At 50.8% G+C, this 24,249-nt stretch overlaps 2 protein-coding genes across 2 annotated transcripts; one reads left to right on the plus strand and one right to left on the minus strand.

Moving 5' to 3' along the window:
• Positions 1 to 4,874: 4,874 nt before the first annotated feature.
• Positions 4,875 to 7,622, plus strand: CST11 (cystatin 11). The gene is made up of 3 exons (XM_006062798.4): positions 4,875 to 5,101; positions 5,751 to 5,855; positions 7,444 to 7,622. Exons 1-3 carry the CDS (start codon positions 4,877 to 4,879, stop codon positions 7,525 to 7,527), a joined length of 414 nt encoding a protein of 137 aa, XP_006062860.1. The 5' UTR covers positions 4,875 to 4,876; the 3' UTR covers positions 7,528 to 7,622.
• A 4,993-nt stretch (positions 7,623 to 12,615) lies between these two features.
• Positions 12,616 to 16,775, minus strand: CSTL1 (cystatin like 1). The gene is made up of 4 exons (XM_025264720.2): positions 16,668 to 16,775; positions 15,812 to 16,133; positions 13,408 to 13,521; positions 12,616 to 12,734 (listed from the first exon to the last, which is right to left on the minus strand). Exons 2-4 carry the CDS (start codon positions 16,019 to 16,021, stop codon positions 12,651 to 12,653), a joined length of 408 nt encoding a protein of 135 aa, XP_025120505.1. The 5' UTR covers positions 16,022 to 16,133; positions 16,668 to 16,775; the 3' UTR covers positions 12,616 to 12,650.
• Positions 16,776 to 24,249: the final 7,474 nt, after the last annotated feature.

A 24,249-nucleotide genomic window follows, 5' to 3' on the forward strand; every position in this document is an offset into this window, starting at 1 on the left:
ACAGGGAAGATGCCTTTTCTTCAGGGGCATTTCTCCCCAGCATCTGGCAAAAATACCACTGTGGGTGTCATAGGGAACCTTGTGGAGACTGGAGAAGACAGAGATGCTGGCGAAGGCCATACGAAAGTCCAAGGAGCAGACCAAGGTCAGCAGGCCTCCTCCTCACCCCACACCTCTGACCTTGACCCTGGGATAATAGATCCATAACTAAACATGCAACTACAGGACATGACTACTCCTTAGCCCTTAGCAGGTCTGACTGTTGCTATTTCAGAAGTTGAGAGGGACCAGAATGGCTGGCCTGGCACCTGCTGGGAGAACAGAGTTGCCATTTCTCAGGGCAGTGGGGTGGGGTGGGGGGCCTACCGTGATGTTGGGGGTCAGAGGCACAGGCAGGAGAGATGCCCAGACTGCCCTCTGCTCCCAGAAGGACACGTGCCAGGCGGCCAGGCTGCTGTGCACGTCAGGCAAACACAAATTTAAGGAAGCTCTACAAAATAGTGACCCTGCAGAAAGGTCACGGTCATGAGGTCAGTGAGAGTCTGAGGAGTGGCCCTGAAGGAGGGAGATGAAGATGCACCTTTCTCCAGGAGCTCCTGGCAGGACAGGTACTTCCACGTCCTGGTGCCCAGTTACTGGCGAAGCGGGGTGTGTGCCTGTCCCCGACCGCTGATGGGTCTGAGCACCAACAGGGGACGCCTCTGCATTCTATCCCGAACTCCTTGGTTGCACCATGGTTAGAGAGGAAGACCCACCTGTGTGTGGGTGTTGCTCAGTCACACGCTGAGGGTGATGGGCATCACGTTGGCAAACTCCTCTCCAATGCTTCAGGGGAAACACTTCTTTGCATTGTAATTAGAGCATTCCCCTAAATTGGAGATTCTTTGAGATGAAAACTACTTTTGAAAACACAGTAGGATTGGGGCACAGCAGTTGCCTCGGCACGTGAAGACAGGTCAGAAGAGGGGAGGTGAGCCCAGCACAGTGGGCCTGGCGCAGCACCAGGGGACCCCAAGTGTACCAGGGGAGGGTGGGATGTGCCCTGGGAGTCCTGGGCCAGCGCTCCCGATCCGGCAATAGAAACAAGCCTTGGTGGTTGTGACACGGAATCGCACGTTGTCGCGGCTGGAGATGCCTTAAATGTAGCCTAGCACCACCACCTGGAGAGAGGGGCAGAGCTCCATGTGGGCATTTCTGGCCAAAGTGCCCAGGCCATCAGAGGGGGCCCCACAGTGCTGGTGGTGTCCAGGGCATGCAGCGCTGTGGGGAAGGGTGGGCAGTCCAGGGATGCTGGTGAGCAGGTGATACTGGCCAACGGGGCTCCATTCCACTGGGGTGCCTGGAAGATAGTGCGGAGCTTGTGCCTTGGGGTGAGGGGTCCCCTGAGCAGGGCATCAAGTCCCCAGCTCCCATCTATCCTGTGTGGAAATTGCTCCCTCTCCCCACTGCTTTAGCCTGTCCCACCGGTGGGCACACATGCCTGTGGCCAGGGAAGTGCAGGCCAGCTTAGGGTCCCATGGTGGGAGGCCTGGGGAGCAGGTCGAGCCCCTCTGCTGCTCTGTCCCCCGGGGGTTGGGCCTTGTCCCTCACCTGGCAGTGCCTTGGGGCAGGATGGCTGCACTGGCCCGGTCTCATGCCCTGGCTCCAGCCCCTGCGAGCGGAGAGTGGGGAGGATGGGGGCTTTCTGGGAGGGTTCTGGGGAGGCTGTCAGCACACACCTCCCACTCCCCCATCGCTGCCAGGAGCCTCCCACTCCCCCATCGCTGCCAGGAGCCGGGCAGAGTTGCCCATCCCTGTGTATGTAGCTGGGTCTGAACTGACAGCTCTGGGAGAAGCCCTCCAGGGGCAAAACGGGGAGCTTGAAAGCCAGGGGTCTGGGGAGTGGGAGGGTTGGGGGCAGAAATCCTGTCTCTTCCCTCCTCGGTCCTCTTCCGGTCCAGCTCCCAGATGGTCTATGGCAGCAGAATAGACAGCAGAGAAGGGAAGGCTGACCTTCAGCCACATAAATATTGAGGGAGTGGAGCGTCTCTCTCCTATCAGAGCCACTGTGGGTCTAAGGTGGTGAGACAGACCTCCACTACTTTTTCCTGTCTCTGTCCTCCTGCTCTGTGGCCCCAGCATTGGGTGTAGATGTGGGTTTGCAAAGTCGAGCAAGAAAGAGAAGATCCAGGGAACCAGAAAGGACTGGATGGATCATGGGAGCTCAAGAAAGTGGACCTGAATGGCACGAGTGTGGTTCTAACCCTAATGGCACAAGGAAGATGTGAACGGAAGGAAGGGACAGACCACCACCCAGCCAGCCTGGCTCCTGCAAAACACACATGCACAGACCACAGCCCTGCAGGACGGACACAGAGCTGACCAGACCCTGAAACCACAACCCACAGAACGCTGGTCAGAATTTGTGCCCTGAATGCAGCTGGGTGAATCTCCCACTGAAACAAAAATACCAACATTCCCCAGAAAGCGCAATAAGATACAGACTCTCCTACTACAATTTTCAGAACATCCAGGATATGACCCAAGATTACTCAGTATACAGAGAACCAAGAAAATTACAGCTCTCCTAGGGGATGGGAGGAACCAATCAACAGATGCCAGTGCTGAGATAACTCAGGTATTGGAGATATCTGACAGACTTTAAAGAAGGTATTATCCAAAACTTCCAGGGACTTCCTTGGCAGTCCAATGGTTAAGACTCCATGCTTCCAATGCAGGGGGACCAGGTTCGATCCCTGGTTGGGAAACTAAGATCCCGCATGCTGTGTGGCCAAAAGAAAAAATGAAAGTTCCAAGTGGAAGTAAACACTCTTCAAAGATTGGAAAGGTAGGAACTATTAGTAAGAAATAGAAGATAGCCTTAAAAACCAAATGGGAATTTTACTGATATCCTGGAAAATTAAAAAAAAAAAAAACAAAATAAAAATCTCATTAGTGAACTCAAGAGCAGACTGAAGATGTCAGCAAAAAGGGCTTATTAACTTGAGGACAGATCAATAGAAATTATCCATTACAAACACTCAAGAGGAATAAAATGTTTAAATGCATGAATAGAGCTTCAGCAGTCTATGGGAAAATCTAAAGAAGTCTTTCATGTCATTGGACTCTCAGAGGGAAATGAGAAAGTGTTACAGAAAAAGAAGAAGAAGGGGGAGACGAAGGAAGAAACATAAGAGATAATGGCTGAGACTTTCCCAAATTTGTCAAAGACACATTTATTGAACATTTATGTGAACACACACTTATTGAACCCCAAAACAAGTAAATTCTAAGAAATCCACATCAAGGTACTGCTGAAAAACTAAAGACAAAGGAAAAAAAAAAAAAACCAAGAGCCTTTAGACAAAAGACATGATTTACAGAAGAACAAAGATTTGAACAACTGCAAATTTCTCACCAGGAACAGAGAAGCTAGAAGGAAGTGGAATAAGACTTTGAATTCTGAGAGATAAGAACTGCCAAACCAGAATCCCATAGTCAGGGGAAATATATTTTAGGAATAATCATGATATGAAGATGTTATCAGCTGAGGACAGGTTTAAGATATCTCATTGCCAGCAGACATGCTCTGGAAGAAGGGCTAAGAGAATTCTTCAATGGGGAGAAATTTTCTGAGTTCTTCATGGGCTGAGTAACCTGGATTGCATTTTGGGCATATGAAAATTGTGTTATGAGACTCTGTCTTACTTATCTCTATGGGGAATGTTGGTATTTTTGTTTGGGAGGATGGAGGAAAGGGTTCCACATGAGTGATGCAGGAACTTCTGGAAGGACAGCAGCCCAGCCCACACCTCCAATGTCCAGAGCTGTGAGATAATAAATGTGTGTTGTCTTAAGCCATTGTTGGTGGTAGCTTGTCACTGCAGCCTCCAGAAGTTAACCAGCTGCCCAGAGAGGAGAGGGCACTGCCATGGAGACTGGGGGAGAGCCTGAAGGGACCTGCTGGGGCTGGAGCCCTGCAGCGGGGGCTTCTTGGTCTCTCCCCTTATGCTCTTCCTCCAGACCAGGAAAGTCCAGGACGTGTGATGAGATAGGAGGCAGGGCAGACTGAGGGCCACGGGAGAAAGAAGACATCTCTCCCTCCCACAGCAGGCCTCTGGGTTGGAGAACCACATCTCCAAACACCTTCTAAGCTTTGGGCATCTGAAGACCCTGCCCAGATAGTGGTACTGGATGGAGGCTATGTGTGTACTGTATGAGTGCCACAGAGGGTCGCAGGGACAGGAAACACCACTGGTCCATCCACAGGGACAGCAGGACGTGAACATAGAGCCGTGTCGAGGCCACACCCGCAAGTTTCCTTACGAGGCACACCCTCCATTTTCTGGGGAACCTTAGCTTTTCCGGGGAGTCCCAGACATCTCTCACAGTTAAGAAATAGCAGGAGGAAGATGCCAAGGTTTGGGCTCATGGGCAAACTTGCATCCTGGCCAGCCCGGGAAGTGGAGAGGGGACCAACTGGGAGAAAGTCTGAGAATGATCACATAGAGAGAACATGGTGTTCGGGACTCCACCTCGCTCCACTGCCCTGGGACCCAACGCCCCCGTGTCCCTGTCACTTCCTGCCCCTCCAGGCCTCCCACGGCCTGGCTGGGCTGAACTCAGTGGACGGAAACCCCAGGCTGGCTCCCATTCAGAGACACTAGGCTAGCAGGAGGGTCTAGCCTGCCCAGAGAGCAGCCCCCAGAGAGAGGGGGGGTTTGGTGGGTGTGTGTATTTGAGACGAGCAGGCCTGGGAGGAGGACGCGAGTCTGCCCAGCTCTCCCAGAGGGCTCTCACCTGTGAGATCAAGAGGAGGAGAACAGCTGTGGGTGTGGGTGGCGCCTGGCTGCTTTGAATCCACTGGGCAGAGCGGCCCCAGGCAGGGCGAGCCAGGATGGTCAGACCCTGGCAGGACCCCCGGCTGCTGCTGGCTGTTGTGGGGGCTCTGGTGGCCCTCAGCTATCAATCAAAGCGGAAGACCTTTATTCTTGTCTACGAGGTGCCTGTGTCAGACCCCATGGTGGTGACCACCATGGACTTTTTGACCACAGACTTCAACAAGAAGAACGAGGACCTGTACAACTTCAGGATCGTGCGTGTCCTGAAGGCTGTGAAGAGGGTCAGTGCCCCCCACCCTCCCCTCGTGCCCCTCTCTGGGGATCTGTGGGTTCAGGGCAGCCATGCAAGTGAACTCAGTCTCGTTTAGTCCAAAGTGGGTGTTTCAAGTGAAAGTGAAAGTGAAGTTGCTCAGTCGTGTCCGACTCTCAGCGACCCCATGGACTGCAGCCTACCAGGATCCTCCATCCATGGGATTTTCCAGGCAATCTCCTGGAGTGGATGAAGTGGAGTCGCTTAAATGATACCCAAGACCAGGGCTGCACATCCTGGTTCAAGGGCCTGAGCTGCGGGAAGGGGACTCTTGGGCACCAGGAGACCATGTGCACCTCAGGGGCTGTCTCCATGAGGGCAGCAGCACCCAGTACCCACAGCTGAGATGGGCTGGCCCTGAGAGTCTAGCCTGCTGCTCTCTGCCCTGTACATCAGCAACACATGGATCACCAAGGGTGACTTTGCCTATGGAGTGGCTTCTGGGGAATTCTGCTCAAATGGCAGAGGGGCCAGGGGAGGCAACCAGGAAGGGGAGAGGGGAACCCGTGGGTCTGTCCAAGGAGGGCCTTCAACCTGGGGTGCTCCATGAGGAGCTCCCACCCCTGGAAGTGACAGAGATGGGAGAGGGGTCCTTTATCCATCGTCCTTGCCTCCCACAGCTGACTGACCACCTGGAGTATCAGGTCAACCTGGAGATGCGGCGGACTACCTGCCTCAAGTCGGAGCTGACCAACTGCTCCTTCCAGGAAGGGAAGCTCTACAAGGTACTGGGCACATCAACAAGAAAGGGCTCACTTCCTGGGGCTCTGCTCCTCAGATTTTGGAAGAACAATGGGGAGGCAGGGGGCCCAGATGGAGGAGCAGAAGTGGCTGAACTGCAGGGTTGGGGCAGAGCCCTCTGACCCCAGGCAAATAGCTGGTTATAATAATATTTTAGCAGCTGGGGGACTTTGCTGGTGCACCCACTGAATATCTGAATGTCAGCCTGTTGTGAACACACAATCACAGGGCTGTATGCCCTGCTCCTTTCACCAGCAGTGTTGAGGCAAACAGGAGGAAGTGATAGGAAAATGAGTCAGGAATAGTTCAACCAGGGGTGGAGTGGGTCAGGGAGGGGAGAAGCCTGCAGGCATGTGACCTTGTGAGGAGCCGCCTCCCCAAAAATGGCTTCATCCCCACTCCACACAGTTCTCATACTGGGAAGGTCAGCTGGGCCATCATCACTCAGGAGGTGGACCATCTCTCTCTCTCTCACACACACACACACACACACAAGTCAGAAGGGCCCATGTGCTCAGGGGCCTTGAAGACCTCAAGTCCTACAGGCCCTGCAAACCACAGCTCTTTACCCAAAAGGACTACATGAGGGTGATCATGTAGTGATCTTGCCTAGGACAGTCCTGTTTGGTGTCCAACTTCCTAGTGTCATTGTTAATACCATCCCCATTTGCTTACAATGTGTTCTGGTTTGGTTCCTAGATTTTTGGTCACCCAATTCTAGTGGCCTGCGTGTTCTGGACATAAACGTATCCATCCACAGGCTCCCCCTTCCATGGAAAAGTCTTCAAAATCTAGCAAGTTAGATGTGTTGGTGGAGAAGATCATGAAGTCTATGAAAAGAGTAATTGATGATTACAGTAAACTTAGTCTTGTCACTGTGGGAGATTGAATTGTGGAGTCAGTATTCTGAATTCTATCTTAGGAGAAATGTCAATGTTTAAGCCTCCCACCCCACCATGTCCTCGCCCTGGGATTTCCAAGAAAGAGCAGGAAAGCAAAATCACAGTATGAAATGATAATAATGTACAAAATCTGTTGATTAAGCTTTCACTGTTGGAAAAGAAATGGGATCTTAGGAGAGAACCAGGAAGGGGAAGGCGAAGGTGTGATGACAGGTGGATGGGCAGATGAAGGAAGGAAGGAGGGAAGGAGAGGGGATGGGTCGCATGGGAGGAAGGTGAAGGGAAGCGTGAAGGGGTGAGGTAGGAGAGCAGGTGGAGGGAGAGGGAGGGAACCAAGTGAGGGTAAGGTGTGACATGAACAGTGCATGAGTAGAAAAGAAGAGGAAGAAAAAGTCAGTCGTTCCCACAGTGATGTGAGTGGGGAGACACTTTATCTCTAGTCTCCAATTCCAACCACGAGCGGAAGGCGGTTCTGTGGGGGTGGTTCCAGCAGGGACACTATCAAATCCTTAAAATCAAAATAAAGACAGACCCACAAGTTGCCTGGAGGTGGATTGGGGGTGGGGGCTGTCATTTCCCCATCCACATGTCTAACGCCTTCTTCTTTCCCCTTTAAAATGTTTACCTTGTGTTTTGATCTTTTCTACATTTTGTTTTGTGTTTATTTTAGAAAATCGATTGCTACTTCTCAGTATTTGTTATTCCCTGGTTTGAAAAGTATAAAGTTCTGGCCCAAAACTGCACAAATGTCTAGGTGTCTCGGAGTGCAGCCCACAGATACTGTGCATCAAGGTACCCTGCACCCAACAGGAACTCTCAGTGAAGAAAATAAATGTTGGTCAACCTGTGCTCTTCATGCTCTGAATGTTTATGATTCCACTCCCAGATTCTTTAACTTATAATAAAATGATGTGAAGTTCTTCTGGGCTAGGGCAGTTTGGGGGTCTAAGGGAGATGACATGAATAATTCTTGTCCTTGTAGGCTATACACCTTCAGGATAGCAGAACTTCAACCTCATCTTTATATCAAGTAGGACTGTTTAGATTTTAAAATAAGTTGAGAAAAGGGGGAAGGAAAACAAAGGAAGATGCTCTAATTACTTAACTGAACAGCTAAAAGATACTGGCAAGAATGCCTGTGATGACATCTCTGAGATGCCCAGTCTTGTCTAAAGTGTGAAAGAGGAAACAAGGACAAACAATGCAAGTAATTGAAAAGAGGAGGGCACATGCCTTATTTTTGCAGGCATGAGCACTTTCTGATACCAGACTTCAGAATTAGACTCATACCCCAGCAACAGCAGGATTGGACCAGAGCAGGTCTCTTTTTGGAAGGATTTCTCTCCCACAATTGGCAAACCAACCACAATGATGTTTGGTTTCTTGTTTTCCTTCCTGTGGGAGGAGGAGGATGTGGGCCATCATGCCCCATTTATTCTTCCCAACAAACTCATCAGATGAATTCCTCGGGGAAGGCAGTGTTTGAGGGCAGAGAGAAACCAGGAATGCTGCATTAAAGGGGGTGCCCTTTCACGGATGTCACATTAGCAGTGAGAAATAAGCACCCCCACCCACCAGCTTGATTCAGGATGTCAAGTAATGTCACCAGGCTCAGCTCCCCACTCGACTTCCCCCGTGTGGTCTCACGATGGCACCTGTGGTTCACTGAGTCACATCCGCCCTGCTTCACACAAGGTAGGGAAAGGATGAGCCTCCCCAAGAGTTCGAGCAAAAGCCTTGGGGTTTAATGCCTCCAGGGGATTCTAGGGACTCTGTGGGAGACTCACAGGCCCACACAGCAGCCATCGGCTGGCAGAGAGAGAGGTGGCTGGGGCGTTTATCTCCTGTTGCAGGCTGCCGGGCATTAATTCCCTGGAACCTCTAGCTCATGGTGGCTCAAGGGCAGAGAAAGCAGCCAGAGGTGATGGGAACAGGTGTTGGCATTTAGAGCCGGTGTGCACAGAAGGATGAGAAGTGAGAGACATGGCAGACACTGAGGGGACAGGGCATGGGTGATCTGTGAGCTGGCGGCAGCCACCGCGTCCCCAACAGCTAGCGAAGAACAATTTTTTTTTTCAACTTCTACTCTCCCAACGAAAATTCTGGAGTCCTCAGGACTCCATTTCAGGTGGGGCCCAGGTGAGAGTCCCCTCTACCAACCGTCTGAGAAGATGCTAACCTGCAGTCTCCTTATCCTTAAGGAGAATGACAAGAATGACAGTACCTACTTCTCGAATCGTTGTAAAGATTAATGATGATAAATGCATCTAAGTCGCTCAACACAATGCCTAACACAAAGCCAATATTCAAACAAACATTAGCCGCTTGTAAGAACACCGGCAGTAGCAGCATAATCTAACATCAATCGGCTGTCAAGTCTCTTCTGGCATTTTGACTGCTTTGTCTGGAGCTGGGGGCTGGGGTGGGGGTGGGTTGGAGAATAAAGGAAAGGCAGGACATGTGTGCTCATTGACCTTGGAATTCCCAGCCCAGTGGGTTTTTGAAATTTATTTTGAAATCACTGTGGATTCAGAGGAAGTTACAAAGAATACAGAATGGTCCCTTTACCCTTCATTTAGTTCCCCCCCCCCCCATGGTTACATCTTTTGTAATTATAGAAAAATATCACAGGCAGGAAATTGACACCATACAGTGTGTGTGTCCTTTCATCACACATGTAGCTTTGTGTGGCCACCTCCACAAAGACCTTCTGCCCGAACTCCACTGCAGTCGCACCCTTTCTTCACCCACTCATACTTCCAGAAATCACTAACTTCTTCTCCATCTCTATTACTGTGCCAATTAACACATATTGTGTAAATGGAATCATACAGGCCTCTTTGGGGACCGGTAACATTGCCCTGGAGAAGGCAATGGCATCCCCCTCTAGTACTCTTGCCTGGAAAACCCCATGGATGGAGGAGCCTGGAAGGCTGCAGTCCATGGGGTCGCTAGGAGTCGGACACGACTGAGTGACTTCACTTTCACTTTTCACGTACATGCATTGGAGAATGAAATGGCAACCCACTCCAGTGTTCTTGCCTGGACAATCCCAGGGACAGGGGAGCCTGGTGGGCTGCCGTCTATGGGGCCGCACAGAGTTGGACACGACTGAAGCGACTTAGCAGCAGCAGCAGCAGCAGCAACATTGCCCTTGGGATCCATCCAAGTCATTTCATGCATCAGCAGTAAGCGCCTTTTAACTCCTGAGTGGCATTCCATGGTGCACTCAGTACCAAAGTTAACTACTTACTTGTTGCAGGTGTGTTAGTTGTTCAAGTTTGGGGCTATTCCAAAAGAAGCTTTTATGGACAATCATGGAAGGCAGTGGTCCCCAACCTTTTTGGCTTCAGGGACCAGTTTCGTGGAAAACAATTTTTCCATGGGCTGAGGAGGGGTGGGGGATGTTTCAGGATGATTCAAGGGCATTACAGTTATTGTACACTTTATTATTATTTTATTACATCAGCTCCACCTCAGATCATCAGGCATTAGATCCTGGAGGTTAGGGACCGTTGATGTAAGATTTACGTGTAGAACTAAATTTTCATTTCTCTAAGTTAAATGCCCAGGAGCGCAATTGCTGAGGGATGTGGTAAAGCATATTTTAAGATTTAAAAAAAAAGAAACTGCCAAGCTTTTCCAGAGTGGATGTATTATAATGTTCCTCTCTGTCTCTGGTGATGGGCTTCTCTGGTGGCCCAGTGGTAAAGATTTCCCCCGCCAATGCAGAAGACACAGGAGACGTGGATTCGATCCTTGGGTTGAGAAGATCCCCTGGAGGAGGAAATGGCAAGCCACTCCAGTATTCCTGCCTAGGACATCCCATGGGCAGAGGAGCCTGGTGGGTTACAGACCATAGGGGTGCAAAAGAGTCAGACACAACTTAGAGACTAAACAGCAGTATCATTTCTGGTGACAATCTTTGCTCTGAGGTCAACTTCATCTGATACTAATGTAGGCTCTCCTGCTTTCAATGAATGCCTGCATAATAAAATTTTTTTCACCCTTTTATTTTCAACCTACCTATATCATTATGTTTAAGGAAAGCTTCTTGTAGACAGCCTACAGTTGGGTCATTTTCTAAATCCACTCTATCAATCTCTGTCTTTTGATCGCCTCATTGAGACAATTTACACGTGACTTGTATGTACCATGCATATAATTATTAATATGTCAGTGATTATGTCTATTTTGCTATTTGTTCTCTGTTCTCTCTGCTTTTTGTTTTATTTTTCCTGTGAGTTTCTTGAACATTTTTTAAAAGAATTCCACTTGTATGTATCTATACTGTTTTTTTTTTTTTTCATGTATTTTTATACTGTTTTTGCTATGTGTCTCTACATACACTTTTTAGTGGTCACTCTAGATATTACATTACATATATATAATTTGGTCTACTTGCATCAATATTCTACCAGTTTAAGAGACGTGTAGACAGTTTATCTCCATTTACATTCCATTTCTAGAAGTCAGCCACTAGGCTGAACTCGGCTGAGATGTTAGGATCTGGACACAGAGGTTTCCTGGAGGCTCTTGGCCTGTGGCAGGGTGATAAGATGCCATTTCATAGGACTCTCACTCTGATAATGAGCAAGCAAGGGTAGAAGGCAGTGCCAGGTCCCCAGGCAGCCCTCTAGGACATCAGATTTGCAAAACTGGACATCCCTCTTTTTTTGCACAACAATTTCCCCACCTTTAACCCTTTACCTCCATTCTCTCTTCTGACTCAAGATCTTCCGGCAAATGTGAGGTTCTTGCTCATGTGTTTACTCTTCCCCTTTGAAAATACTCTCTCCAGTTGCCATTATGACTGCTGGTGAGACTGGTCCCCAGGAAGGAGGCCAGCTGGTCGGGGGGCAGCGCTCAGCCCACAGCTGATCCACTGGTGGTTAAGGGCACATCTTTTCTGCTCGAATGTGAGTTGTATGAGGGAAGACACCATGAGTCTCACTCCCCCAGCCGTGAGCCCGAGAGAGGCTCAAGAACCCTCTGTCAAGAAAAGCTCCCACAGCCAGCCCAAGATAGGGTCCTTGGAAAGGCCTGCTGGCATAGCTGGCCTTGGCTGGAGCCTGGGAACTTGGATGCTAAACCACTCCGATGCTGATACAAAACCTTCCCTCAGCGATGAGGGCCTCACTTTGTCTACAATGTTTATACAAACAATGGGGTTTATGCTGAGCACCTGTTTTCTTTCCACAAATCTGTGATTTCGGTACATGCTGGGCAGAGGCTGCCCATGTGAACAGCACCAAGTCCCCAGGGAGATTCCCTGGCACACATTCCATCGAATTCCTAGAGGAATGAGGGGTGTCCCATGTGGTGGCCCTGAGAAGGGATGCTGGAATCCTGTGCCTGATGTCTGTGATGTCTACCCCAGAGCCTCGTCCCTGTGCTGATTTTGTCCTGTATCCACCACTGTAATAATCACATCCCTGAGCACCCTGAGAGTCCTCCCAGTGAATTCCTGAGCCTGGAGGTGGGCATTGGGACCCCTGACATACTCACAGAGACCGGTGTCAGTCATAGAGTTATCCATGCATGGGGCAGAAACTGGGCCCTCCAAGCTCAGGCCAGAGTCACAAGGTACCTGAACTAAGAAAAGCCCAGATGTGACTGAGGGTGGGAACTAAGTTATGAGGTTCCCCCAAAGAATTAACCGCCTTTTGCTCAAATGGTATCAGCCACCTAAAGACCATCGACTCCGTGCATGAGTGTAAGTGCACGTGGGAGAGTTTTGGGTGGCTGTGAGTGTGCATGTGTATGTGAGTGTGGACGAGATTTCAATGAGGGATATGAGGGCCTGGAGGATTCTACAGCATAAAGCACACAGCACAGTGGCCCCAGGTTCCATCAGGGATCTTTGCACACGTGCATCTATACATCCAGGCACGAGTTATTCCAGAGCTGGTAATGGTTCATCCAGGGTAGAGTGTACACCAAAAAGTCGCAAATGAAACTCTGGGAGAAGAAAGAAAACAGTCAGCTTTCGGAGAATTGGTTCTTGAAGACGACAAGAAGTTTCTGCGCTGCCCCCCGCCCCTGCTTGGGGAGTCAGGACTCTGCCCTGAGGCTGAGGCCCGACCACATGAGCGAGGTGGGTTTTGCTCGCTGGCACATGCTGGGGGCAAAGGGGATGTCCGAGTCAGCACAGGAATGTCATCCTGGGCTCCCCGACCCGGTCCTCCTGCACTTTCTTCCCGGGCACAGAGAGAGACCCTCAGGCCTGCCAACTTGCAGGAAGGACCAGGAGGAGGGCACAGGTCGGGAGACAAGGAGGTGAATGGACAATCCAGAGGGACCCAGGGATGCGGACCAAGACAGAACAAGGTCCCCAAGGAAAGTAAAGCCGCTTCCACCTGAGGTCCAGGGAGTGGACCAGGTGGGCAAGGGGTAAAGCAGCCCAGAGACCTGGGGCCAGGGCGGTGCCAGCCCAGGGTGCAGAGATGCCCAGTTACGGTGCTTCCTTTTTCCCCTCCCCACCCCGGGTGCCACCCGTGGCATCAGGCAGCCCCGTGGCCGAGTCCTGGCTCTGCCCCAGCCACAGGGCCCCTGACACCTATCCACGTTTCCTTGTGCAACGTTTGCTGCCCCCTTGACTGGAGCCCCTTGTCAGCTGCTTGTCAGCACACACCTTCTTCAGCTTCTTCTTGGTCTGAATGGGGCACGAGTGGTTTTTCGTGCTGTTCCTCTTGCACTTGGTCCTGCTAATCTTCACAGTAATCAGGTACTCCACGCCCGTCGTCAGCTACCAAGAAGCAAAGGCTGTTAGCTTTGACTCCCAGCATGGCTGACGCTCTCCTGGAGGAGCTGGGACAGGAGAAGAGCTTCAGGAGCCTCTGTCCCTGGTCCGTTCCCGGGGCTCAGCCTCCTCCCTACCTGCCGGAGGATGCCCAGTGCCCCCTGATCACCACCTGGGATGTGTGATGCCCAGTCCTTGCTCTGTACCTGCTCTATTGCTGCAGCCACAGGTGGCTTCTTACCTCTCTCCCTCTCATCCTTGGGACCAGGGAGGCAACCTGGCTGCAGTCCCATCATGCACCCAAGTCTGCACCGTGGCCCTCAGAACACGTGGACAGAGCCGTATAGGCTAGTCTAGTTCCTGGGCTCTGCCTCTATCCTCATCTTCCCTCCCTGATGCCTTGTCTCAAAGTTAGTGGTCAAAGCAGTGAGAAGGCTGGGCACTCTGTGGGGTGGCTCCTGGGAGGACAGGCCCCAGAAAACCTCAGGGCAGAGCAGCAGGGGAAGGGAACTGGGATAGGACCACCACCCTGATCCTGGCGTCCCCTGGAAGGATGTCAGGATGTGGGCCTGGTCCGACATCAGGATTTAGGGCTCCTGGCTCTTCATCTAAGGATCGCTCCAACCAGCTAGCAAGACTGGTGCCAAGAGTTTTCTCACTGACCCTCAGCACACCGTGCACATGTGAAGAAACTAGAACGCTAGCTGTAAAGTTAACTAACCTTTTAGCGTGCTCGTGCCCCCATGCTCAGTCGCTCAGTCATGTCCAACTCTTTGCGACCCCATGGACTATAACCCCCCAGGCTCCTCTGGCCACAGGATTCTCCAGGCAAAAATACTGGAGTGGGTTGCCATTTCCTTCTCCAGGGGATCTTCTCGACCCAAGGATCAAAGCCAGGTCCCTGCATTGGAGGCAGATTCTTTTTTTGTGCATGCAAGCAGATTCTTCACCATCTGGCCCACTAGGGAAGCTTCAGCGTGCTCAATGTTTTCTCATTCATTGTTAGACTTATTTGTTTAATCATAATAGGAATGATCGTGATGATACAAATGTTTTCACAGGTGCTACTTCACTCTTATTCAGCCCACTTCGAAGGTCAGGAAGCTGAGGCCTGGAGAGTCTGGATGGCGCTTGACCAACACACCACAATTAGGAGGAGCTGGGTGTCAAAACCAGAAGTGGCACCGGGAGCCCAGCAAAGATGGTCATGGTGTCCCCTCCCTGCCCGTTGAGAGGTACGGATGGAAATAGTCAATGGGCAGCATACAGGCCTGCCCAGGGGCCTGGCCCCAGGTCACCCGGCCCCTCAGGGGCACTCTCTCTGTCCACTAATCTGGCTGAATGATATCAGAAGTTCGCTTGTAAACAATTACTTCAGTTAGCTGTTAGTGATAGAGGACCAACAGTCCATGGGGTCGCAAAGAGCTGGACACGACTGAGCGACTGTCACTTTCACTTCACTTTCACCAGCTCTGTTACTGGCCTCCTGGAGTTCCAGCTTTATCCCAGGGACCAACAGGGGGAAGAAAAGGCCAACTTGGGCAGAATGTGGTGAGTGGCCGCCACCTCGTGGCCACGTCACCTCAGTGTCCTCGGGCCTGTGTGCTGGCGTCACGCAGCAGGAGTGACTCAGGTGGACCGGCTGCTGTCCACGCCCGGTGAGGCCCTTCGGGTCACACCAGCACTGCCCGAGGGCCCGCCCCACCCTGGTCTCCATTCCTGCCGCCCCTCTCTCTAACCAGAGCCTTGATCTCCAAGTCAGTCATTTCCCCAAATCCAGCAAATTGAACCAAGGTGTATTACCATCGCCGCCCTAACTCATAGAGTTTATTGTCTAACCTTGAGGGCAGGTTGGACCAACAAAAGTGTTTTTTAAACAGTTTTGCTTTCCTCTATTATCCTTCAACTGATGTATTTCAGAGAAACTTTATACGTTAAATAAAATGAGAGAGGATGGTAATTCCAGGTTCTGAAAGGACCCAGCTAGAGGCCCTCTGTATCATTCTGGGTTTCTCAAGGACACAGCTATGATCTCCAGATCCAGATTTTCAAGCCCTGGGCATGAACGCTTATATTTTGCCAAAAGAGAGGAATAATAAAGGCAATGAAACTATCCTCGGTTGCTGTTCCTCTGGCAAATTTCTGAATGAAAGCAATTCTTCCCCCGGAAGAGCAGCTGAGAAGCTCAGGGGATACTCAGGGGGCTCGGGGTCTGAGGGGCCCTGCGGGGCCAGCTCCCAGGAAGCCGCCCCCACCCCAGCCCTGTCTGGGAGCCACACCTGTGCCGCTGTCTCACCTGCACCTGGCTGCGGAGCAGCTTGTCTACGCCGAACAGGTAGGAGTCATTGCTTTTGTTGTTGTAGTTGTCCAATAAGAAGGTGAGTGTGGCGTTCACGTTCCTTGGGCTCTCGGAATCCTGGAAGCCAGGCCACTGTTGATGTCGACCCAGCACCAGCGCCAGGGCCGCCAGCAGCAGCAGAGGGTTCCCCCAACGTCCAGCTCCCATTTCTGTGGTCTCCTCTTCACGGGGCTTTCCAGGTAGGAAAGTGCCAGCCTCGTCTGCTCACTTGCTCTCCCTGCCGCCCTCGCCAATGCAGGTTTCCATGGGAGATGCCTGCCTGCGTGAAACCGAGAACCGAGACCTTGACCCCTTCTTTCCGGGGCTTGCCCGTGATTTGACCAGAGGACCCGTGATGGACCTGCAGAGGGTCATTCACTTTTCTCAGTAACTGAGGCAAGTATGATTTCTAAATGTCTCTCTCCCCCTTCATACCCTATCAGGAGGAAAGCCCCCAGGACAGACCCCGCAGGCAAGAAGAGGTGGTGTATCAGACAGAGAAGGGGTTTCCATGGTGGCTCAGACGGCAAAGAATGCGCCTGCAATGCAGGAGATCTGGGTTGGATCCCTGGCTTGGGAAGAGCCCCTGGAGAAAGGAATACTCACTCTTGTATTCTTGCCTAGAGAATTCCATGGACAGAGGAGCCTGGCAGGCTATAGTCCATGGGGTCACAAAGACTCAGGCGTGACCAGCTCCTTTCACTTTCTTTTATCAGACGGAAAAGAGGCTGTCTGTGGGACTGGGGGAAGGTTACAGAGAAGGTGATGCTTGAACTGGGATCCAAGGGATGAAGGCCTGATACATTGCATTTACCTACAGTGGGTTCCAGCTGTCAAGGCCAGCGATCCACTATTTCCCGTGCTTCCCTTTTGGCACTGGCTCTCTGCCATCCACTGACCACAGAGTTCTGCTGCTGGATCCAACTGTGCCTGCAGGCCCCAGCGCTCACCCTTACCATCTTGGTGTGACCCCAGCAGAGCTTTGTGAGGTAACCCTGGCCTTTCTGTGAGGGAGCAATGAGCTGTGAGCTTTGTTTAGAAATTAAATCCTGCAGTCCCCCAGAGGTTAGGTGTTACCTGTACAGGAGGGGAAATTTCCTCTCTACTCTTTGGGTTTCTGTCTGGGCCTAAGAATTAAACTGACAGAAGCCAGATTAACAGGAGAAAGGCTACCAACTTTCTGGGCTTTCACGAGTACCTGGGAGCCTCTGCAAGAAAGTGAAGACCCAGAGAAGTGACTGGAGCAGGGAGCTTTCATAACTTGTACACACAGTAAAACTGTGAAGTAGCCAAGACGAAGGGGTTGAGTTCAGGGTACCCCATGGTGAAGGGGTAAAAGATTAGTTTACGTAGCCTCCTTGGCTCTGTATTCCTGTCTCCAGTTACCAGGACAACCTCTGTCCTCATGTGCAGGGAGGGGATGGTTTCACTTTGTACATTTATCTCCTGCTTCAGGAAGGAAGGACTAGTGGGGAGGTCAGAGTGACCTTCCTGCTTCTGCCATTTTTTTCAGACTCCTCCGGCTTAAGACCGCCTTTGGGCCAAGGTGCCATATTTGGGGATAGCTTGTCCTGAACCCCATCACCTGCACCAATAAGCCCGTAAGAGCTCCCTGTGCTTAAAACACTCATCGAAGTGGGATCCTGAATGGCATTCTGCTCCAGACAACGCTAGTGGGACAATTATGAAATGTGGGTAAAGTCTGTAGACTAATAGCGTAAAACTGTTGACACTAATAACCAATAACCCATAGCGACTTCACTTTCACTTTTCACTTTGATGCATTGGAGAAGGAAATGGCAACCCACTCCAGTGTCCTTGCCTGGAGAATCCCAGGGACAGGGGAGCCTGGTGGGCTGCCGTCTGGGGTCGCACAGTCGGACACGAATGAAGTGACTTAGCAGCAGCAGCAACAGGGATAGAAAAGGGCTTTATTTGAGACAAACTGAGAAGTATAGCCAGAGACACAATAACTCTGACGACTCTGAGGAACTTCTGGGAAGAAGCATGGCTGTCAGCTGTTTTATGTCATTTTAGAACAAAGAACATCCAACCAGTCAGGGATACATGCCTGCAGGGTTTCAGAAAAACTGGATCAGCGAGTATACAGAGAGTCAGTTCACCGGTGACCCTAGGAGAGGAGTCTTATCATCAAGGAGTCTGAGCATCGGCATCCTAGGAAGGGAGGCATTTATTTCTTATCTTCAGATGTTATAAACTTCTGGACAGTCTGCCCTTTTCTTTAGTGATTAAAGCAGATATACAGTGTATGTCTGATGGGTCACAAACAGGCTGTTTTAATTAGCATAAAATTCAACACAACTCATATATAAGCCTAGGGATTCCCTGGTGGCTCAGACAGTAAAGCGTCTGCCTACAATGTGGGAGGCCTGGGTTTGATCCCCTGGGTTGGGAAGATCCCGTGGAGAAGGAAATGGCAACCATTCCAGTACTCTTGCCTAGAAAATTCCATGGATGGAGGGGCCCGGTGGGCTACAGTCCATGGGGTCGCAAAGAATCAAATACGACTGAGCGACTTCACTTCACTTCACTTCATATATAAGCCCGAATGACTAACTCCTACTTCAATATGTGAACATTTCTTCTGTGAATACAAATGTTAACTCTTTGGTTTCTACCGTCGTCCTAGATTTAACACAGGATGTTAGCATGCAGGGATGGGAGAACTTGATGCTATTGTTGTAACCTTTCAGTAAGTCTGAACTGACTTCAAAATAAAGATTAAAATGTTCAAAAATAAATACATAGGTTCTTAGTCATTGAGAAGCAGCTTGATACAGTGAGGGAGACCCATGTTTGTAACTGGTTCTGTTGGGGTCTTTGCTGGGTTCTAGGGGAGCTGGTTCATCTCCTCAGCTTCAGATTCTTCATCTATAAGATGAAAACGGGGAAAAAGACTCATCTCAGATTAGGGTGGAGACAAGGAAGGGAGGAACCTGTTCTCAAGCCAGGCAGGAACACCCTCCTCCATGACTCTGCCATGACTCTGAACACACACGCCCATGGCCCATTGGACCCCAAGTGTCCTGGAATCTAGGCTACCCTCCAGTGTGAAAATCTTACTATACCTGGTAGGGTGTCCTCCCAGACCCCATGGCCTCGTGATTTGTCCAGCTCAGGGAGGCGGCAGCTTTAGAATACTTGAGCCCGGATGGCAGGTGTGCAATCATGAAACAGATACAGAAGGATTCTGAGTGATGTGCGAGAGTGCTTGGGCCTGGACCAGCTCGGCCCGCCCCGGACGTCTAGATGTACAGCCACCCTGGATATACCACCAGTCTGTGGACCTGGGGAGGGGAAGGTGATATCCACAGGCTGTGTTAGGAAACCCACAAACATACCAAATAGATCTGCTTAAGAAATGTGGGCTGATTATATGCATGGAATAAGGGGAGAACAGGGGCCCTGGTCAAATGCCAGGAAAGGGAAAAGGAGAATGAACATATCCAAGGAAAATGAGGAAGTGGGATGAAGTAGGAGGCCTTATCAAGTCTATGCCTAAGGGAAAAACAAGAGCCTTGGTCACATCTGTGAAATGAGGAAGTAGCAGCGCTCTAGTTCTTTCCAAGAGTAAGGATGAGCTAGGGCATGATCGTGGACCAACGGGAACACAGCATCCCGGTCCTGTCCACAGAAAGTGAGGAACAGGGACTGGACGACATCCCTGGGGCAAGACGAGTCAGGCAGCAGTGTTCCATCCACAAATCAGAGGGCTGAGATGGGTTGTTTCCACAGTTGAGGGAGAAGTTGAGGGCTTAGTCATGTCCATGAGATAAGTGGAAAGCAGGGGTGGCCCTGTCCATGGTAGAAGGGGAAACCAGGGCTTGGTCAAGACCATGGAATAGGGGGAAAGGTGGAACGCGCTGTGGGGAAAAGCAACAATTTAATGTCCATAAAATAAGGGGAAACGGGGGCTCATCGTGTCCATGAAACATGGTACAACTAGCAGAAGAAAAACAGAGACTCATAAAACCCACAGAAAGGGAAAGCTTGAGGCCCAGTTGCTGTGTGTGGTCATGGGACAGTTGGGTGAAAACAGATACGGCCGTGGCAGGGGAGTAAGGGGGAATCTGAAGCCTGGACAAGTCCACAAGTTCAGAGGAAGGGACCTGATCACATCCAGTGACACAGCCTGAATAGACCATGCTGGGCAAAACCACTGCTCATCGTGCTATGGTCTGACTAGACATCTGAAGTGGGGCTGCCTTTGGTCCCTGAAGTGGAGTGGGTCCTGGGGCAGGGGGAGTCACATGGCTGGTGAGAGCCGAAGCCCTAGGGTGCCCGGCAGGTTCCAGGACAGGCTGTTCGGGAGCAGGCACGCACGTAGAGGGCACTCCTTCCTGGCCAGGCTGGGCACAGACATCCCATGGGGTGGCGGTTGGTCTGGTCTCATGGTGGGGCCTGGGCCACTGTGAGGGGGACACTGCCCAGCAGGAGCCGAGCGTCGAGGTGGGGAGGCCTCGCCACCATTGCTTGGCTGAGCTTCACCTTCTTAGTATGTAAAGTCAGTGTCATAGTAAAACAGCTTGTGGATGTTGAATCATAAAAGGTACAGAAGTGCGGGCACAGTGCCTGGGGCTGTGTGCACAAGAGGGAGCTGAGGCAGGTGGAACGGCCCTGGGCTGCCCGCCATTTCTTCCCTCCATCCCTCTGGAACGACTGGCCTGGGGCTAGGACATGGGTCACGGTGTTCCACTCTCCTAGCGACCTGCATTGCTCCCGAGCCTCCCCTCCTCACTTTGGGTGAACAAATGAGCCCCTCCAAACAACAGGCTGGCCCCCTCTGGGTTCTGCTTTCCACGATCTTCTTGTTTGGTTTGTGTTTGTGTTTGACAAGCTCCTCCTCGTCCTCTGAACAGTCCTGCTCTGGCCTGGCTGCTGACCTGGATAGAACCCAGGCAGGAAGCCAATCGATTTGCAGTTCGTCCTCCTGCCAGATGCCCTTCAAAGCAAGCCCAGCAAGGAGCAGCCCGGGCTGGATGAATGCCTGCCCAGAACGCTCCCAATGGAGGCTATAGAAGGCACTGCCGGCCGCCAGCGGCTGCCCTGGTCCCTGGGCTGAGGCAGAAGGATGTGGCTGACCCTGGCCAGAGGCTTGCTGGTCCCCCATGTGCAGGCCAGCAGCAGACTGACAGCGGTGACAAGGCACCGCCCTGAAAGGCCCAGGGGATATTTGCTCTTTCCAGACTAAGACACCTAAGAAACCACGGGGCTCAGGAGGTCAGAGGTCACAGGGCCAGGTCTCCATGGGACTTCTGGGGTGGTGGGCCTGGGGTGGTGGATTTTTCACATGCCATTGTCCTCATGCAACTGTTCTACAGATGGTGTCCATAATCCTGTGATGTTGGTTTATCAGCTCCTAAGCAGGCTATAGCGAAGGATAAGGAAGCCTGGCGTGCTGCAGTTCACGGGGTCACAAAGAGTAGGACATGACTTAATGACTGAACACCACCAACAAAGCAGGCTATGTCACTTAAACAGTGGTCAAGACCCATCCTGAAAACAAAGGGCACCCAGGCCCTGAAGGCCACTGGCTGCCATCGCCTGGTTTTCTGTGAACATACCTCCATTCTCCCCAGGCAAACAGCAGCAGAAGCTGAAGAGGATCCAGACTTTGCTGCTGTAACCTTCCAGTCTTCAAGTCCTTTGCCCGTGTTTTCTGTTTCGTTGTCGGTCTTCCACCGATCTGTAGAATTTCTTTATTCTTAATAATAATGATTTGTGGGTAGGTGTGCTGCAAATATCCTTTTCTGGGTTGTGGTTTCCTCTTTCTGTTTGAGCTATGCTAAGTTGGTAAAAATGCATCTTTACTGTTAATGATGTGTGTGTGTGTGTTAGTCGCTCAGTCTTATCTGACTCTTTGTGACCCCACGGAATGTAGCCAGCCACGCTTCTCTGTCCATGGGATTCTCCAGTAAAGAATACTGGAATGGATTGCTATTCCCTTCTCCAGAGGGTCTTCCCGACCCAGGGATCGAACCCTGGGCTCCTGCATTGCAGCCAGATTCTTTCCTGTTTGAGTGATAGAGAAGTCCTTAATGGAGTGAATGTATCAATTTTTTCTCTTCCAGTTTGCAGTTCTGATGTCTATTTAGGAAATTAAGGTCATAAAACTATTTTCCTGTATTTTCACTTAAAACTTCTTAAAGTTTTAAAGTTTAGCATTTCATATTTATGTCCATGCTGCTGCTGCTACTGCTAAGTCCCTTCAGTCGTGTCCGACTCTGTGCGACCCCATAGACGGCAGCCCACCAGGCTCCCCCGTCCCTGGGATTCCCCAGGCAAGAACACTGGAGTGGGTTGCCATTTCCTTCTCCAATGCATGAAAGTGAAAAGTGAAAGTGAAGTCACTCAGTCCTGTCCGACTCTTAGCGACCCCATGGACTGTGCCCACCAGGCTCCTCCATCCATGGGATTTTCCAGGCAAGAGTGCTGGAGTGGGGTGCCATTGCCTTCTCCATTTATGTCCATAACTATCAAGATTTTCTTTTTTTTTTGCATGGTATGTTTACTAATGTTTGCTTAGAATTTTTGTATCCATGTTCATAAGTGAGACTGGCTCTAAATTGTACTTTCTCACACTGACCTTTTCTGTTCTGGGTTTCAAGGTTTCAGACAACAAGCTGGGGAGCATGTCTATCTGGGTCCCTGCAGGACACACTAGCAAAAGGAAGGCTTACTTATGGGGGTACCTGCAATGCTGTGGGCAAAGGAACCCAGGGCACAGGACTATCATTTCCTGCAGGATGAAGGGAGCCAACTCCAGTACTTTGGCCACCTCATGCGAAGAGTTGACTCATTGGAAAAGACTCTGATGCTGGGAGGGATTGGGGGCAGGAGGAGAAGGGGACGACAGAGGATGAGATGGCTGGATGGCATCATTGACTTGATGGACATGAGCCTGACTGAACTCAGGAGTTGGTGATGGACAGGGAGGCCTGGCGTGCTGCGATTCATGGGGTCGCAAAGAGTCGGACACGACTGAGCGACTGATCTGATCTGATCTGATCTGAAGGGAGCCTCAGATGGTCACCCGACCAGGAGACCAAGGAAAACTGCCATGATGTTTTTACCTTCTGCCCTCCACCTCTGGCTGGGCATCTTTTGGCCAAACACAACAGGAAGTCAGAGGCCATGGATGTAGTCCATACAGGTCAGAACCACAGAGCAAATAGCACCACGAGGCGGCTGGTGAGTGGGGCTGGGGGTAAGGTGGTCTGACATGGAGAGATTTCCCTGCTTTCATTCTCGGGAAGAGTTGCTAGATTTTTTTTATTTTTTTGGTCCATTTCTTTTGGGGAATGGGAAGAGAGATTCTCTGATTTGACTTCATTGTCTACCAGACACCCTCCCAAAGTGGTCGATTCTCACCATTAGAGGTAGTTCTGCAAAGTCAGTAGAGATCCCGAATTAACAAAGACTGAACCATCATCCTGCCCCACCTTTCAACCCCCAGGGAAATGCAGGTTTGCTTCCCGTGTTGGTCACCCATCAGCATGTAACCTTCTTGCACACAACATATTTCGTTTGATTTGACATCTCATTGACTTGTTAACATGGACTCACAGCCCACAGCCCCACAACTCATGCCTGAATGAAGCTCATCCAACACACGTGTTTTCTCTGGAGGGCACAGTCCAGGCTTCTCCCCTGAAGACACTAGATAGCACTTCAGCATGGTGCTTGGGGGACAGTTTAAATAGTGAAATCACCAACAGAAAGTACAAAGTGGGGAAAACATGGCACTAAATAGACGATGAGCAGGACATTGATTTGTAACAAGAGAGTAGCATGGTCTTGTCCTCGTGAGCATCGGGCATGCCAAGGTCTCCTGCTCTGCCCATGCCCACAAATGACTGCAAAAGTACCCTGGTATTGATTTGGTTACAAATAGATGTTAGGGAGTAGGCACAGCGGCAAGTATGGAATCCGTGGGCAACAAGCATCACACGTTTCCTGATCCTGTCACCTGTGCAGAGCGTGGAGGGGAAGAGACCCCACATCCTAGAGCAGCCAGGTCCATGTGATTGCTTCTGGGAAAGCCTATCTTGCATCTTGGGATGGACTTGAGTATTTTGGTAACAGCCAAATGTGACAAAACTCAAATATGCCACAATGGTGAACTGTTATGTTACATTCGGGGCATGAATTGGATGCTCTAGAATAGTCATGTTCTTTCTTTTTTTTATAGGCATACAGTTATTCTACAATGTTGTGTCAGTTTCTGCTGTACAACAAAGTGAATGAGCTAGCTGTATATATATATCCCCTCCCTCTTGGGCCTCCCTCCCACCCTCTGCATCCCATCCATCTAGGCTGTCTTAGAGCCCCAAGCTGAGCTCCTTGTGTTATACAGCAGCTTCCTGCTACCTGTT

The sequence above is a fragment of the Bubalus bubalis genome, chromosome 14 (genome assembly GCF_019923935.1).
Source record: "Bubalus bubalis isolate 160015118507 breed Murrah chromosome 14, NDDB_SH_1, whole genome shotgun sequence".
Taxonomy (NCBI): domain Eukaryota; kingdom Metazoa; phylum Chordata; class Mammalia; order Artiodactyla; family Bovidae; genus Bubalus; species Bubalus bubalis.

What these genes read in the sequence shown, in the direction of transcription:
- CST11 (XM_006062798.4), top strand. Translation starts at nt 4,877, where the DNA reads ATGGTCAGACCCTGGCAGGACCCCCGGCTGCTGCTGGCTGTTGTGGGG. An exon ending in TCCTGAAGGCTGTGAAGAGG is followed by an intron (nt 5,102 to 5,750) that starts GTCAGTGCCCCC and finishes TGCCTCCCACAG; the next exon opens with CTGACTGACCACCTGGAGTA. An exon ending in AGGAAGGGAAGCTCTACAAG is followed by an intron (nt 5,856 to 7,443) that starts GTACTGGGCACA and finishes TGTTTATTTTAG; the next exon opens with AAAATCGATTGCTACTTCTC.
- CSTL1 (XM_025264720.2), bottom strand. Translation starts at nt 16,021, where the DNA reads ATGGGAGCTGGACGTTGGGGGAACCCTCTGCTGCTGCTGGCGGCCCTG. An exon ending in TGCTCCGCAGCCAGGTGCAG is followed by an intron (nt 13,522 to 15,811) that starts GTGAGACAGCGG and finishes GCTTCTTGGTAG; the next exon opens with CTGACGACGGGCGTGGAGTA. An exon ending in CCAAGAAGAAGCTGAAGAAG is followed by an intron (nt 12,735 to 13,407) that starts GTGTGTGCTGAC and finishes TTCTTCTCCCAG; the next exon opens with AGTTTCATTTGCGACTTTTT.